At 44.6% G+C, this 17,731-nt stretch overlaps 1 protein-coding gene across 1 annotated transcript; it reads right to left on the bottom strand.

The window, feature by feature from the left end:
• Positions 1–298: 298 nt before the first annotated feature.
• On the bottom strand, positions 299–16,688 carry DEGS2 (delta 4-desaturase, sphingolipid 2). Its single transcript, XM_068399571.1, has 3 exons — positions 16,607–16,688; positions 6,762–7,504; positions 299–442 (listed from the first exon to the last, which is right to left on the bottom strand). Exons 1-3 carry the CDS (start codon positions 16,686–16,688, stop codon positions 299–301), a joined length of 969 nt encoding a protein of 322 aa, XP_068255672.1.
• Between the last annotated feature and the right edge of the window lie 1,043 nt (positions 16,689–17,731).

Genomic DNA, 17,731 nt, shown 5'->3' on the forward strand with positions numbered 1-17,731 from the left:
AGACTTAGGCACACTTGGCCCAGTAAGTCAATTCTAAGCCTAGACCAAAGGTCTGCATAATCATAGCTCACTCTAATCTAGTTTCTCAGGGTTACATGCACAAATATCCTTTATTAAAAAGTATCAATAGTCTAAAATGATGCACCCAATTGTTTCATTTTCACGCTCATCCTCTTGGTCTAAGCAGCACGCACCAATGCTACTTCAGCACACACAAACATCCTTCTACTTCTGCAGAAAAGTCAAGTCATTCAAACCAACGAACCAAACAACCAATCCAGCAGCCAGAGCTAGTCCATTAGCTTTCTTTTGCCAGCTTGCATTGTCTCTTAACCCTTGAATAAGGGCCAATAGTGTCATCAAAAACGAAGTCCCACAGAACTCGAATCCAGGACTGGTGATATGGGAGGTTATCGTAATATTCTGCTGCAATCTTCTTCACCTGGAAGAAGAAGAGAGAGAACAGGCTGTTTAGGTGCACAGTGTTGGGTGTGTTTCAGTCTTCCTGTTCAGATCTGATAGCACAGCCATAACCTAAGTTACTTGTTATTGCTTGTGAGCTTCTGAAGTTCAGCCAAATGAAATGTACTTAAATACATTTAGATACTTCTTAGCAGATTTCTGATGGAAGTTTTGCATCACAATGTCAGAATTTGAAAGATGATGGATCTCTGCCTTCAGTCAGAACTGTTTTCTCTCATTTGGGAGGTGGAGGGATCTCCACAATGAGATGACTAATCCACTAATCCATTTTATAAATGGCCAAGACTCCAACATCCTGTATTTAAAGCTCTGTTCAGCACTCATAATACTGATCTGCTGAGGGTTCTGGGTAGGAGAGAAATACCAATTGAGAAAATGCCAGACACAGCCTTGCCTACACTTAATTTTCTTTCCTCCATTCTGCTACCATGATGCAAATCTGAGAAACAGGTTCCTCCAGCACGCAGAGGAGATGGCAGAGGCAGACCGTTCTCCTCAGTCTGGTCACAAGTCTAATAAAATTTCATCCCTGTTACAAATCCCCCAGTCTTAAGACTGTTGCCATCAGGGAAGCACTGCATATCACTGGGGGTGGCACTTGTAGTAGGAGTAAGGCCAGAACCACATCACAAAGAGGTTTCAAGCCTAGCAGGTTTGGGGGACTATGAGGATTTCTGAGTTATCAGTGGTCCCTGCTCCAGCTAGATGCTCTGCTTTTTGAACAACTTATGAAGCAGCAGAGTCTGTTAACTACTGTACACTTGCACATAAACTGCTTGGGCATGGTTTTATTACAGCTGCACCTCCTAGACAAACAAAGCTTATTCTAGAGTAGTTTGTCTTGCTGGACAGCATGACTTGTCTCTTCAAAAACCCTGCAGAATTTTAAAGCCAGCTATGCTGAGCACAGTAAAGACTTCCAGTGACCGTCAAAAGGGTTACACGCAAATTGTCATCCAGGAGAGGGGGGTCATATGCATCCAAGGTGTAATGGTGGAATCTTAACAGAGCATTTTGACTGTTTGTGAAAAGGTAAGAATCCCAGCAAAAGTTAAATTATAAGGCAGCACCACTCAGTGCTAGTTACCTCGTTAATTCAGCTTCCTAGCAGACACTTCCCTGTGAGGTAGGTTGGGTATCATACAAGTTTTGTTAAGATCTTTTACCTCTGTGCTCATGGCATGGTAGTGCTGTGTTGGAGAGGGAGGATGCAGTTCAGGTCTGATTGTATTCTGCCTTTCACTGAATAACTCTGACTTCCTAATAATTCCCTGTATCCTGCTTTAAAGTGTTGGTCTGTACTTCAAATGTGGTTAATTTTCAATGGGATTCAGACAACATCAGCATTTCCCCGTAGAGGCATTTGTTAATGACTGGAAGAAGGGTGACTTCCGGGCACCGGGTAAGATCTCTGGAAATGTATATTTAGTTTCCTGCACTCCTGTAACCACAGTCAGAAATAATTTAATCTGGGGTTTGCATCCTCCCTTCTCCCAGATGAGTAACTGAAATAGTCAAAGGATGAGCGAAACGACTATTTAGACAGTAAGCTCCCTTGACTCCCTTGAATGAAAGCCACTAATGAGGCCTTATGCAGACACAAAGGGGGTCTCAGATCTCCAGCCCCAAAAGCTTCACTTCAGCTCTGACATGGTCATTCCTTAGCACAGGAAATGCACAGTCCTTCCCTCCCCACCTCGATTTTAGATGTTCTTTCTGAATTTTGACTTGCTACAGTAATTCAGACCTCATCTATACTAGCCAACTTCATATGGCAAGTCTACCATTCCCCTCTTCTCCAGAACCCCCATATATTTCTTGCCCACAGAAACAATGGTCTGAACCAGACATGTTTTCTCAGCTGGTTACGTTATTCTGCAGAGCTTTTAATCATGTTAGACTCTGACCACTACAAGGGCTTCAGAAAGTCTTTCTGTATTGCCCCTTGCACGTAGAAGCGGAGGGCTGGAGGATCACAGACACCAATTCAGCTCATAGGAACAATGCCTCAGGCAGTGTCTGTGCCCTCTGGCACCAAAGGCTAACTAAAAATTACCCCAGTGACAAAGCAGGAAAAAAATCGCTCAGAGAAGAGGCCAATAAACAGCCTATGTTCAACCCAATAGTTTCGATACTTTCAGCAAACATGAGCAGCAGCATAGTCTGGGCACAATGCTGAAGAGCTCAGGTGCACAGAACATGCAAGTCTGGAGACTTTCACTTAAATATATTCCATACACATATTCTGCAGTTGTATTACAAATTTAAAAGAGGCACCTAGAATGCAAGTATTAATGGATAATTAAGATGATTAACCAAAATACTCAGCAGTGAATTTTGAAGCAGATCATGCACACCATATTCTGGGAGCAGGCAGGCCAGTCATGGCTGGCAAGCTGCTTGCCAGCACCAGGTGGTGGTGGAGTTGCCTATTCACCAAGCATATCTGTTTAGCACCTTCCTGCAGAGTATGGTGGCAGCTCATTCTGAATGAGAAGCCCAGGATGGAAACCACAAGAGACGACCAGGGACTTGCACTGGAGTGCGTTACCCTAGATCAGCTGCAGGACAGTAACTCACACCTACACGAAGTAGTTCTTTGCTCCTGCTTGGCTTTGTGTCCAGCAGCACCTTGTGCAGGAAGGCAGGCAGCACTTGCACCACTGGCAAAGTCCCTGTGCTCTGGGCAGGACAACTGTATGAGATGTACAGAAACAATGGACAGAAGGTAAACTGCAATAAAATATTTGTGACAAAGTAATGGGGAAAAGGGAAAATTTAATGAATGCAGTTAGAGGAAGGACTTCTGAAGGGGTTTCTTAGGGAAAAGACAAGGAAGTTTGTCAGGTGCATGTTCCCATTTTGCTATCACATGACAGGACAGAATTTTAAAAATGGTTTCTCTTTTATAATGGATCAACACAAAAAAAAGTTTCCTGACAAAAACACCTCATCTATTGTAATTTATTTCAGCATCTCCATATGTAAAACAAAATTATCTCCTCCTTACCTACCAGAAAATTTGGGGAAGAAGGAGGCTGAAAATAATTGCTTTTTAATGCAGATTCCAGTAAAAAACCTGCAGATGGCAGTTTCCAGGTAGCAAGTTTTACAGCCAGATCATAGATCATATCAAAGAGGATGGCACTGTGACACAGTATTCCTAGACTTCCCCCTCAAGCTCTCTGTATTGCACTGGAGATGGTCCATTTGCTTCAATTCTTCCCTTCCTTCCTCCTTACAGACCTCAACTGTAAGTCTTAACTTGTTGCTAGTTTGTGAATGGAAGTTATCATGGAAGGGTAAGAAGAGATCACAGAATCTGCAAGAAGCTTATTAGGCACTTGGCACCTGGTATATTGAGGCTTTTCTTCAAGTAAATCAAGGTGGTAGGTAAGAAATCACATCTTTTAAACTGCAACTTTGCTTCTGGTTTTGTGCATGTAGAGCACTGCAACATTACCCCAATCCTACTCCATTGCATCAGATAGGCACAAAAGTTAAATGCAACCTAATATTTCACCACGGCTGTTATAAACCCTTTGTCCTGAGGCTATACAGAAGCTAGAGATCCTTAGGACAAGAAGCTGAAAAAATGTTTAGAATGCTAGAAGGCATATTACAGAAGTTCCCTCCATAGTCCTTGACCAGGGACTGGCCGTCCTGGCCATCACAGGATTAATGAAAGCTGCAATTAAAAAACAGCACATCTACCATGTTTTCCAGTCTTGGCTGTCTAATAAATCTGGTTTACCATGCCTTTTCTTTTTCCCACAAGCTTAATAAGTAACCAGCTTGCCTCTGGTAACATTGCAGTTTTTATTGCAGTTTGTAGGAAGAGTACCGAGTTCCTCCTTGTTCTCTTGTCCCCTCTCTCCATAAGTGTATTCAGTCCTTTAGCTTCAAATGTTCAAGAGTTCATTATACTAGTGGGACAAGTTCTTATTGCACACTCATGTCACTCATCTTTATTATCTATAAGCTTACAGCACAGCCTAATCCTTCCTCTTTTAAATCTGTCACACTCCTAGGGTAAAGGTCTTTCCAGTGGCAAACACATTACTCAGAACATTCTGAATGACACCTGTAACAAATGACAAAGCCGAATTTACTTTTCTGGTAAGCAAGCGGAAGAGCCAGTTACTTTCCAAGATTAAGATCCAGTTATTCTCTGATCCTATTTCTCCCCTACTCTCAATCACGCAGGGACCAAATAAAGATCTTTATTCCACCTTCTACTTGCCAATAATTAAAAATAAAAATAGCTATACTGAGAGGTCATCCATATTACACAATTCAACTATTAGAAGTTCAAGTACCTAGGAGACTAGATCTGGAAAAAATAGACCTTTGATGAGTGAAGAATTTGCTGGGAGATTAAGCAGGGGAGAGCACAGGGAGGTTTCTAGCCCTACCTGTTACAAAGTTCAAACATTAAAGCTATCCAGAGAGGATCTGTCCCCTTATCTCCTTCCACCAAAGAGGCAGAGAATTTTTCTTCTCAATTTGCACAAGAGAATAACCAACTTGTTTTAATGGACAAAGGATTTTCTACAGTAACTCTTTTGCCAAAGGATTTTCACTTCATAGTAGATTTTCACTTGTAATTGACCACTTGTCAAAGACTCAAAGTTTTCCATATAATTCTGTCAGGCAACAACGACTGACAAGCCTGATATCTCCTCCACCAGCAGCGCAAGTCTCAGTCGCCCAAGAGCTAGAAACACATGAACGTGAGCCCGTGAAACTCAACTAATAACTCTATCCTCTTTACACAAGAGGGCAGACACTTCCAGCTACCGCACTGCCTCGAGGAAATTAGGCTGAACTATTTGTGACGTGGTTGGAAGAGCTTTTCAGGTCTCAGTCAGGTCTGGAGCAACAGTCCCAGCAAGTTCAATTAGTCACTCACCTCCCTGGTGTAAGAAAGAGAGCTAACTTCCTTCTCTTATTCCATTTACATTTCAGTGATTTAAGTATCTAAGCCCATCTAACAAGTTTGAACATTTGAAGCTAAAGCTAAGTTCATACTCTTCCCAGCTGAGCTATCAGGTGTATCAGCAATGGGAGTGCCTGACAGGAGAACTTCACATGTGAATGTGGGCTGCTTTACTAGCTGCTCTGAACCCCACCAGGAATGGCCAGCTTCTCCAGGACAGACCTCCAGCAGTGAAGGAGGTGTGTTAAAACAGAACTGCAGGCTATATAGAGGCTCCCTATGCTCTTCTATACCACAAGAAAATCTCCTCTTGTTTTGAATCTCCTCTCAGTGTTTCGGTGATGAAAAACATTACCCCATAAAGCAAGGTTTGCCTGGATATACCATCATAAAAGTTGTACATGTTATGCAGTAGTGGGGAGGTCACAGCTCCTGAACCTCAGCCTCTTCAGCTCTACCTCCACCTCATGAGGATGTTACAGTAGTAGCCCCCAGCTTTGCATAAGACCAGAGAAAGAAAATGTTTCCTTCCTGCTATGCCAGAGGATTTGTACGTAGGAGTAATACTTTGAAGTCACGTACCTCTAACACTGCGAGCACCTGCTGAGGAACCCTTCTATTAAAACCTAGAAGAGCAGCTACCTACCTGGAGGGAGACTGAAAACCACTCCTAGACACCTGGGCTTTGCAAATTTGATTCCTACAACTGATAAAACATAAGACTTTCAAAAGAGGAAAGCCACAGCACTTTCCCAATGACAGACCAGGCATGTTCAGTTTCTGTGAGTGGGGCAGCAGAGCTAAACCAAGTCATCTACAGTGGGGCTTTACTTTCTAGTGCTATTTATATCAGGCTGGAACATGCCCTGATACTTACGTCATCTCAAAAGACAGAAGGACTTTTGTTTGATGTTAATCAAGCAATACAGTTAGCAGATTGATCATTAGACAAATTTCAAGCAGTAATTGCCACCTGTCTCGCTTTAGATGGGCCTTTGAAATTTCAAAGAGCCAAAACCTGGTGGCTGAGGGAAGGAAATGGAGAAATTTAGATCATTGTTGGAGGATTTTATCATGCAAAAAGTATTATTCAAGCCCTCTGTGTCTCGGAAATTCTTATTTCCTTCAAATAAACTGAATATTACAGCAGTTTGGCAGCCATTTCTCTCAATATCCTGCTTAAAAAGAAAGAATTAGAAACAAATCCAAAAAGCTTTCTTCTTCTTTATTTTATTTTCTTTTAAAAATTGATCCGTTGCCATCATTTGGAGTGATTTCTTTGAGACAGTTTAGCAGCTTTTATAAAAATCCAATTCACTCGTGCTCATGCCGTACTTACCATTGGCAACCTGCATCCGGGAATGCTGGGGAAGTCATGGTGCTCCATGTGGTAGCCTACATTAAAGGTGAGGCAGTTCAGAGGTCCGTAATAAGAGTATGTCTCATACCCTTTTAAGAACATGTAGTGTTCTGCTATGAAGTGCCCAGAAATGGGATGTAAACCCATGCAAAGAATTGTACCTGCTATTAAGTAAATAATAGGTTTGAGCCCCCAGAGGTAGTAAATTATAAGGTCTATAGAGAACTGGACAAGAGCGTTAAAAATTTCCATCCGTGTAATTGCTTTGGGGTTCACATACAGTGGTCTCAGACTGTAGAACAGAGGTTGGAGGAAAAGCCAAAGAAGTTTCCGAAGCGGCGTACAGAAGAACCAGCCTTCAAAGTCTGTGGGAATGTCCACATCCAGGCTGTCCCCACCAAGGTACCGATGATGGTCAATGTGGTATTTCTTGAAGGAGGCAGAGTAAGGGATGCCAACTGGCAAGTTGGCAAAGACTGCAAACCATCGGTTCCACTTGGCCTGCTTGTTCCCAAAGGCGACGTTGTGTGAAATATCATGGATGGCCAGGGTCAGCGAATGGTTGATGCAACCCCCAAAAGCATAAGCCCAGAAGAAAATCCATTTCCAGGATAAGTCTTTCACCAGGTAGCATGCTAGAAACTGCATGAAAACCATTCCAGATACAATCCACTTTAAATGTGGATCGGGTCCCATCAGGGTTTTGATCTCTGGATACTTTGCTAAAGGGAAAAATGCAGAGAAAACCTTATTAGATCATAGTTAGGTAAAAATAATCACCACTGGCACTCTATTTTTATCACTGTATGTTTGAGGCCCTGGTTTCATAAAATGGCAATTTATATGAGTTGCCACTACATTGAAAGCTTTACTAATGTATGGGCTCCGTTCTCACTGCCAGCATCATGTCCAATTGTGAGATAGAGATCTCTCTTTTTACTATATAAAGAATATAGAAATATATATATAAACTTATATATATATAGTTGATATAGATATATATTTTTCAGCGACAGAGCACACACCTGATGGTCAATACGTGGCGCCATGTGCCTTCACAAGGATGAGTATTAGTATGCCAAAACCCACCAGATTTAAGCTCTAAGAAACACTTTCTGTTGAATTTTTCATTTCCCTTTTTATTTTGCCCAACCCAGATGCTATTTTCCACAAAAGGGATACAACTTTCTTCTTTGTAGCCCTTTTCACACTGTTGCTTCAGTTATACTAGCAGAGGAAGAGGACTGAGCAACAGGCTCAGCACGGGTTTTGCTGTGTGGTTAGACGACAAATGTAGCATTAAAAAAAAATCCTAAGTATCTGAGTGTTCATCAGCGCTTACGACATGTACAAGTCTTTGCACATGGTAACACCACAATAAAGTCAGTAATATTATCAGGAATTCGTAAGGCACAGGGAATTTTTCTCTGTTCCCATTCATTAGTCTGTTCCCAAGCCACATATCAGAAACAGGCATGAAAGTCGCATAAATAATCACACAACAGCTTCGTGCAGCCTCACAAATACTGCAATGCAGCATCAGAGAGACACAGGCTAGGCTTGCCAGGTCTGACCTGTGTCAGGAAAGGACCAGCTTACTGATCTTTGGTTCTACTGGCCATTCGTTTGTCCTTTTAAGAAAAATAAAATACACAAAAGTACAGCTTATCTTCAAGGTGCTGTTCATTGCTTCAGGTCTCTACAAATCCACACTTCTCACTTCCAGTATTAACTTGCACATGAGTTTTTCCACTGTTTTATCACTTTTACCCACCTACTGGCCTCCCTCCTTTTACTCATACTCTGCATTTCTCAGTAATTACAGCTTACACAGATAAGACTGTAGAATTCACTCCTTCTGGACCCTGAGGTTACACAGTGTGCCCCTGTAAGTTTGATAGGCCCCTTTTATAAACAGAAAAGTAAATATCATCTGACTGTCACTGTATGACACCAATGCAATAAAAGCAGATTATAATGATTTGCATCTATGCAGCTGTATATACTATAAACAACCATGGGAGACAATACACGCAACTTCCTGTGACCTTGCAAGCAGTGGCAGGTACTGAGCACAGGACACAGAGAAGGTTTTTATAGAAGGGAACCCTGAAAAGTTTGCAGAAGTTCAGAGAGATGAAGCACTAAAGGAAGCAGGCTGATGTGGTCATGCTCTGCAACCATTCAAACAACTTTTGAGGCTGTTGGCCAACTTCAGCCCAGCTTAACAGAGGTTAGAGACAATAAAGATTAGACAGGTTTTGTGGAAGATGATGGGAAAAGGGATATTCTCAATTCTTCCCCTTGTGAGGACAAGGGAACAAAATCACCATGAGGAGTATTCAGGCAGTGGGGAGATTTTCTAAGGGGTGGGAAAGCTCTAGTAAAAGTTCACGTCTTTCTAAAGTCAGCCAAACTTTTTGATAAAAATCTCTGGGAAGCCCAGGGGTTTTGGTTTTGCTGTTTTGTTTTTGTCCTTGTTTTTGCAGGTTTTTAAATTAGTTTTCATGTTAGAAATGGTTCTCTGGTACCTAGACAGGTACCAAAATTTTACACAAAGTGCTGGGATATCCACTCTAAAGAATAACTTGATATAATTACCTGGTCAGAATATCTGTTACAGACATATAATTTTACACAGCTTAATGTCCTGATTAGGAGTATCTATCCAAAACTCAGGAAACCCTTTAATAAATAAAGCCACCTCAAATTTTCAGTCATGCAGTTGGTAGAGAGAAGTTACTGCTGTCACTAGAAGAGATGAAGAGATATAAAACAGCCAAATCTGCTCCTCAGCCTCATCAAATTCAGGCCACTTTGACCAAAAAAAGTTTCAATGGGATGGGAAAATGACTAAGCAATGCTTTATATTGTAGTTTAAGAACCTATTTATATTGTTGCTTTGGACCTATTTCTTTTTGTTGCAGCTAACAAGGACTGCAGATTATATTTAAAGAGATTTCAGAGCATAAGTGCCAACCAGCAGCAACAGTGTCTGCAAGCAGCAATGCAGGTAGGTCACATTTATCACAGGTGACAGCTATTAAGTAACTTGCTAGGGTTTAATATTAAATTCAACACATGATTAACTCCTCTCCAACCGTACATTTTTTGCATACTTGTTAAACCACAATACCGTGTCTTTTTATCATTAATACTGATAAACCCTTCCCATTTCCATGGCATAGAGAAGCCTCGGGGAGGCTGAGAGGTGGGGCTGCTAGGCTCACTGGAGGCTAAAAGCCCCGCTGGAGGAGTAGCCTGCCAGAGACCTTTCGGTTCAGGAGCACTGCACACGCAAAATGTTGAATGCTGACCCTTTCAAAACTTGAGGCCAAGCACTCTTCAGTGAGACACATTTAACCTCAGATTAAGTGATCCTGATGACTGCAGTTTACAAATAACGTGCTGACACATAGATCTATCTCATTTTTCCCTCGTGTTCATGCCTTGCAGTCAGCTGGAGGAATCCTAGTAAGGCGACATAGAGCACTTAGAGCTGAAAAACCTGGAGAGCCCTGTAAGGCTGCTGTGACAAGTGTCTGTAGGTGATCAGCCAGGCTGTGCAAACCAGGGCTGTGCAAACCAGCTGTCAGCCATCTGCGCGTCCCAAAGGCAACAGAGAATCAGAGCCAGGGCGACTGTGCAGTGCTAAACCAGGAGCCATAGAGGACTACGAGACTTGCGGCAGCCATACAATAAAGACCACCTTCATTTCCTACACGTTGCACTTTGAGAATTAAGCAGACCCCTACTCTCCACTCTTGAGACTGCTCGAGTTTCACACTACGAGGCATCTGAACAGAGATTTTCATCATGCTGCTCTTTCCTGAATTGCTTCCATTTTGGTCATCCTGAGGGCTTTTCCATTATAAAAATGACCAGCTTCTACACAGCCAGAGTCCACTGCTTCCCAACAAGCACTGGGTCAGGGCTAATACATGACAATGACCATAAAATGTAATCTATAGTGAGCTCTTCATTATCCACAATCACGGCATGGAAAGGGCACAGGAATAGAAGAAAAAAACCCCTGCATTCAGCCATTCCAGATAAAGCAGGGGGGAAAGACAAAAAAAAACCCCCGCAAAGTTATGTGACCACATGGGACCAGGATTTGCCCTTTAGAGTGCAATAGGACCAGGACAGCTCCAGCTACTCCGATGTCTCCACAGCACGTTCTCCAGCCTCCAGCTTGTTGGGAAAGTCTGTTAGCTCAGCCTGGCAGACTGCTTATCCACAGGCACTGCTTCCAGCTTGTCCATCATACTGCTGTTCTGAGGGTGGGGATACAGGTGTAGATGTAAAGCAGTGCAGAAGCATGACTTTGCTGTCTCAGCACACTGCAAGAGCAGTGCAGGTGCTTTAATAGTAGTAGTACCCACTTTAGTGGGTAGATGTAGTTAATTCTGCCAAGTCAGCTCCACCGTCTCTATACCGTAACCTCAGAGCAGCTGAAATCTGTACCACGACAAAGAAAGACAGCATTTCCCACTTGTACAACAGTGTGGATAACAGAACAGCAGTCAAGAGAGAGCAAATGCTGCAAGTATATTTTCAGAAGCGTTCATGATTCTGAAACAACACATTTACTGAATGAAGATTTCACAGAGATCACTCCGCTGTTGTGTGCAAGAATCAGTCACCTTACTAGAGGCATGCCTCACTCTGAAACACTATGGACAAATTACTCTGACTACACATTTTTTTCCTTGATGCTCCTCTCTGGAGATCTAGGAGCACTCACCACAGCCCTACAGTGATCCTCAGTTAGGGCTGGAGTAATTGTTCCTAGAGAAGCTGCCAGTCTCTAGGTCCTGGTGTTCCTTCTCCTCAGGAGACAGCAAGTATCTTTTTCTGAACCCTCGCTCATCCTCTGTTCCCACTGACAATGTTCCTGAGATGACTCAGGAGAGACGCAGTTAGACCTCACTGATGGCACCAGACACAGTTTCTCGTTGATGTGACACCACATACTTGCACTTGCACATTTTGGCATACATGGGATTTGGATGTGGGCAAGAGCAGGAGGTGTCCACAAACACAGAGGTGGTGGAGGTTTAAAGGAGCAGCAGCCCAATCCACATCCATGAGAAGCTAGTGGTAACAAGAGAAGAAATTTAATTTCTTCATCTTCCTTTGTTTTGACCACAAGTGCAGCATCCAGGTATAGTCAAAGTGGAAATACTACTCAGTGTAAGACTTTTAGAGGGCCTGTTAAAGAGAAGAGTAAGAAAAAAAATCTCTGTGATGCTGCTGTCCTGGACTATGTTCTATCAACTAGGAGTCCCTGCCAAAACAAATAAGAGACACCAGGCACAGGATGTTAGCTTTACTACCCCATGCCCTATGCTGGAGCTGGTACTGTACAAAAAAAAATAAACAAAAGCAGTCAGTTTGCTGACATGATAGTGTTTTGCTTTTTAGCAGCTCAGCTCATGAACGTGCTCAGCACGTTTGAGTTGTATTTAATTCAAACCGTACGCAAGCCAGGACACAGGTAGGGCACATACAGAGGACAGCACACGCGACAGGCTTCTGGCTTTGCGCAGTCTCCTGCCCTCTCCAGTATGCAAACTAATAAGAAGCCTTTCTGGCCCAACTAATTACACTAAAGTTAATATATCCACCGTGCAAGAACAAGGGTCTTATTCATATATTTGCCACCCACAAGCTCCTAAACTGCTTTGTGCTGGCCAGTCTGAGGGAGCTGGGTCACCCAGAAGTGCCCACCAGAGACAAAGCACTACAGCGGTGCCACATTGCTGGTGCTGACAGAGATGGATGGTGTCAGCTCATCACTATGACAGCAGCTATGACCTGTTTGTTTACACTTGTTTATTAGCTGGTTCAGAGTAAAGGGATGTAGGAATGCTAGGAAAAGGGCTTCCAGCTCCCTCTGAAACAAAAGCCTGCAACAAGGAGTAAGCTAAAGCCTTCAGTTGCACTTAATACATTTTCAGCAGAAGACCACAAGTGCCTGAAACAGTGACTTTCTGCTCATGTGATTTATTTTGTAGGTGATTCCCACAGGGAATTTGCAGGAGCACTGAGACAGCAGCTATTCTGAATGTGCTCACCAGAGAAAATGCCCTTCAGTGGCAGCACTGTGCCCACGTACTGTAGCATAAAGGGGAAACAACTCGTAGTTTCTTTGCCGGAAGGATATGCAATGCAGAGCTTTGATTTAAGCTAAGGAGATATGCATCTTGAAGATTTCAGTAGGTACAACTTATGAGAATTTTCATAATTGTGAGGTAGGCAACAGCATAGGCAGCTGTAAGAAACAGCAGACTAGTCTCTAAATAAAGTGAGCAGAGCTGGAAGCTGTTATACTCAAATTGGCTAAATGCTAACATAAAATGCATTTGGACTTTTATGTTTTGTTCTCCCCCCTCCCCAGGCTAACATCTCAGCCTTTCTACAGGATAAAGCACACATAAAACTCTTGCACCATCTTAATTCCAAAATAACTTGCCAAAGAACCAATTATATAATTATTAGTTATTCTTGTATGTTAGATCATCTTCAGATGCTCCTAGCCTACCCTCAGCAACAAACATGGGCTTCCCTAAGGATCCTGTGAAGCAAGACATTTTCTGACCAACCTACAGTAATTTTATAAAATTAGATCCAACCCACAGCACAAATAAGATCTCATTCTTTCCATGCCACAACATATTGCTCATTGCTTGCATTTGGAAAACTGTTTGCAGATGAAATGACCATTCATTGTGTACTTATGGTGTTACCAGCACCTGAGCAATGATTTTTTCATCTTCTCTCAAGACCAAAAAAACCACCAACACTTCCCACTGTGCAAGATCATAGTTCTACAACTGTTTTTAATACAACAAACCCTTATTGCCACTAAAAAGAAGTAGAGATCCTACTTCTACTAGAAGTAGATATCTCCTCTGTGTTATACCCAGTCACTCGCTCTCCCTCTAATAGCATTCATGTAACTATGCAGCAAGGCTAAGCAGATACAGATGAAAAAAAAACTTTCTTCTGTCAGGTAAGTTTTTAGCCAGGTCTTTCCCTAGCATAACTCACTGCAGCACTACACAAGTCTCAGTCCTGACACAAGACAGTAACAGCTTTTCATAAACGAGAGGGTGAGAGAACAGCAATGAAACAATTCAATTTCATAAACTGAAAAGCATGAATAACATGTTCAGGAACATGAATAACGTGATCAGGGTTGAAGTGCCAGCTTGGCAAGAGATCTCCACTGTAACTTACAAGCAGTTGGCACCTAGACAGTACCAAGCACAAGCTACATTTTAATACCTAGAGTCTAAGAGGAAGATACTACAAAGAGATAACAAAGAAAGTATCACATCTCCCTTGTACAAAATGTTGATCTATTTGCTGGTATAATTATATCTGTTAGGAACCACATCCCTAGTAGGTTTATCTAGTGCAACAGTGTCCTGCCATGAGCTAACTTCCAGCCAGCCCAGTTGATATACACAGCTCATAGCTCTGATGCTCAACTGGAACAGGTCGCCCAGAGAAATGGTGGATGTCTCATGCCTGGAAGTGTTCAAAGTCAGGCTGGACAGGGCTTTGAGCAACCTGAGCTAGTGAAAGCTGTCCCTGCCCAGGGTAGGGCAACTGGATTTACAGAGTTCTTTCAGGTGTATTGTCACCGACTACAAAAGTCTTACAGACACCTGGGCTACTAACTCTCAAGCCAGGACATACAACTTTGTGACAGACTGTTATCACCTCTCAGTTGCTCTATAGAAACGTATTGGGGCAACAGCTCAAAGAAACACCACTTATGTTGAAAGAAACTGCCTTATGTGTTTGTCAGTTCGCCCGTATTTTTTTCCTAATGGGTAATTTCAGTTTGCCTTTAAATCCAAGTAGCCATGCCTGAGAGAAATCAACATTTCAAAAAGCTGCAGCCTAAACAGAAAACAATCAAGTTTCAGTGCTTAGCAACTAAATCATTAACCTATTGGCAGGAAAATACTTCCTTTACCAGCATGGAATGCTTCTGTCCCCAAGGCATTGCTATATGCAAAAATGTAAAATACGTGGATATTTATAGACTTTTGTTCATACATGTGTAAGATACTTACAGTGCACTCCAGCTCCATAGACACTAGACACTTTGGTAAGTACATACTCCAGACACCAGGGGTTTGCTGACCCTCAAGCTTTGAGTAATACAGTGATGATCATTATACCAATATCATACAAGATATCATGATAGTTTCAACAAATTTTGGTAACATTTTGGTATTCGTGACACTAGTTGCATGATCCGTTCTGACCTTGTCAGACAGACAAAGATTGTTCTGCCCACACCTTCCATGTCTCTCTTTCCATGCCATATTTCTCCATGCCCTTCCTTCTGCTCCCACAGCTGGGGCAGGGGGAGCTGCACAGAACAAGACGGACCTTGATTACAGTTGCTTGTTCTGAACCCAAAGGAAGTGGGGGCAAAACCTCTGCAAGTATGCAGTTGGAAGAGTTTGCTGTGGCAAGGGTAAGGTAGTTCAACCACTCCAGTACCTCCTTACAATACAACTTCATTATGGTTTGCAGTCCCCACCCTATAGCAAGATCAGGAAAGCAAGAGTTAAGCATGGGGGGAGACACACCATACATACTTCTATCCACAGCTCATTAAAACATAGTCCTCTTGACTGAAAGGATGAGTAGCATGATGCCAAGAAGCATCATTTTATATGACATCATTTGACTCTCTATCATGATTACATAGTAAAATAATTATTATTTTCCTGGATATAATTAAAATCTGGACCAGGATATTCCACCATCACAACTATACCAGAAATGTTTTAGTAATTTAGATTAATCCTGGATTAGCATATTAGACGATGGAGGAGTTAAGAAACTACATCTAAAGATCATAGGCCCTGTGCAACAGCTCAGCCACAAGCTCCAGCACCCTCCTTTATGAAAGATCTTTTAAAACTTTATCCTACTCATCAAAGGGAAGAAAAAAAACCCAAACAACCCAAATAAAAACCGGGAAAAAAATTCAAGATCTTCTTTATTAATAAAATGTTGAAAAGATATTTTCAGGAGATATGCAACAATATTCTGCAACAATTCTGAATTATTAGTTCTTCTCAGAAACGATCTTCAGAGAAGCCCAGACCCCCAAAGCAAAAGCAAAAAGCTCCCAACCCAACATGCTCACGTAGACAGTTAAACGCTGCCCGTGCAACATGAAAATACAAGCGCGTACCTTGTCCCTGACAAGGAGCGGGAACTTTCTATCGTTCTTTAGGAAACGCTCACCCACATCCCTATTTCGTTTACTGCACTACCAAGACACTGCGAAGACCTGCCTGCAGGACTCCCAGCCCGCCCGGCCCCGCAGACCCGGGAGCGCTGCCGCCCGCCGCGGGCCCCCGTCAGCCCCCGCCGCCAGCCCGGGCGCGGTGCGGCGCCGTCGGCCGCAGCCCCCGCCGCAGGTCGGTGCGGCTGATGGCCCGGTAGTGTCACGCCGCCGACGCCCGCTCCGCCGCCCGTGCAGCCCAGCTCGGAGCCGTAGGACTCCGCTCAGCGGCCGGCGCCCTCGCCGTGCCTCTCCGCTGCCTCCAGAAGGCGAGGCGGCACCAGGAGAGTTTGGGAGGGCAGCACCCCCCGGGGAAAACACCCCTCCAGGCCCAGCGGGCTGCACCCCCGCTCTCCGCAGCCCGGCCAGCGCCCCGGCCCGCTCCCAGCACCGACAGCGGCACGGAGCCCCCCGCTCCGCCCGCACACCCCCGCCCAGAGGTGCAGTCCAGCCCGGCTGCCTGCCCTGACGGCGGCCTCTTCCGAGCGCCTCCACGTACCCAGGATCTCCTTTCTGCGCTGCGTGTGGGGCTGCTCCGTGTAGACCCACTCAAAGTCCCCGCGGGTGACGCGGTTACCCATGGCTCCCGCTGCGCTTCGCTCCGCTCCGCGCTGCCCTTATAGCTACGCGCCGGGCGGGGCGGCACCGCCCGCATCCCGCCTCCGCCCCGCCGGCTGCCTCTGGCCCCCGGCGGGCACCGGCGCTGCGCCCCGACGGGGCGGCCGCGGGGGGATCCTCGCATGTGCGCGGGGGGAAAGCTGCGCGGCTCTGCTCGGGTGTGCGGGGAGCTGGGGGAGCTGCAGAGCCCCCTCGGGTGTGCAAGGAGGGGTCGGGGGGAGAAAGGGGACATCGGGGCTGGCTCTGGGGGCAGGAGATGGGCGACTGAGATTCACCTTGCTGTAGGGGCCTCGACGGCAGCCAGGCGAGGTGTGTGGGGTGGGCGGTGGTTTGCAGGGCAGCAGGATCTCCATCGTGCAGCTGCCACCACCCTGGGGCCCACGGGGGCTCAAGCACAGCCACTACAGCCATGCCCTCCTGGGACGGCCTCGGAGCGCAGGGGGATCACCAGCACTGCAGGCTGCTACGCAGGCACTTCCAGACAAGGCTTTTGGAAAGCAAGGGTAGTCCAAACGCCACAAATCCAGTGCCACAGCCCTAAGCAGAACGTGACTTAGGGCAAAGCCCAGTCATGCGAGCTCCTCCCAGGGGCCAAAGAGCTGGGACAGCGCTAAGATGACCAGTACCTGACACACATTTCGTTGGTGCCCTGACAAATCCTGTGTAAGCTGTCCCAGTAGCATCCAGCACTTGGCTGGTTAACACTTCACTCCTGAGAGTCTGCAGCCCATTTCCCAGGTCCAGTACCATCTCCGCTGAAGTAGCAGGAAATCACACAGCTCCCTTGGTAACGAAGCCAGGCAAAGAGCTTGCTAACCTTAAACCTGAGGTAACCTTGCTAAATTCTCTAGCCTCTCTGAGTCACAGGGACAGGAGTTACACGTGTTACACGGTGTTTCTCCACACACACAACCCAAAATTAAAGTGCTGCTCTTGTTCCCGCTAAGCTCTTTTGCAAGCCCATACCTGACTCGCTGTCCGTCTTCAGGGTTCATTATCCCTATCA

This window comes from Nyctibius grandis, chromosome 4 (genome assembly GCF_013368605.1).
Source record: "Nyctibius grandis isolate bNycGra1 chromosome 4, bNycGra1.pri, whole genome shotgun sequence".
In the NCBI taxonomy this organism is placed as follows: domain Eukaryota; kingdom Metazoa; phylum Chordata; class Aves; order Nyctibiiformes; family Nyctibiidae; genus Nyctibius; species Nyctibius grandis.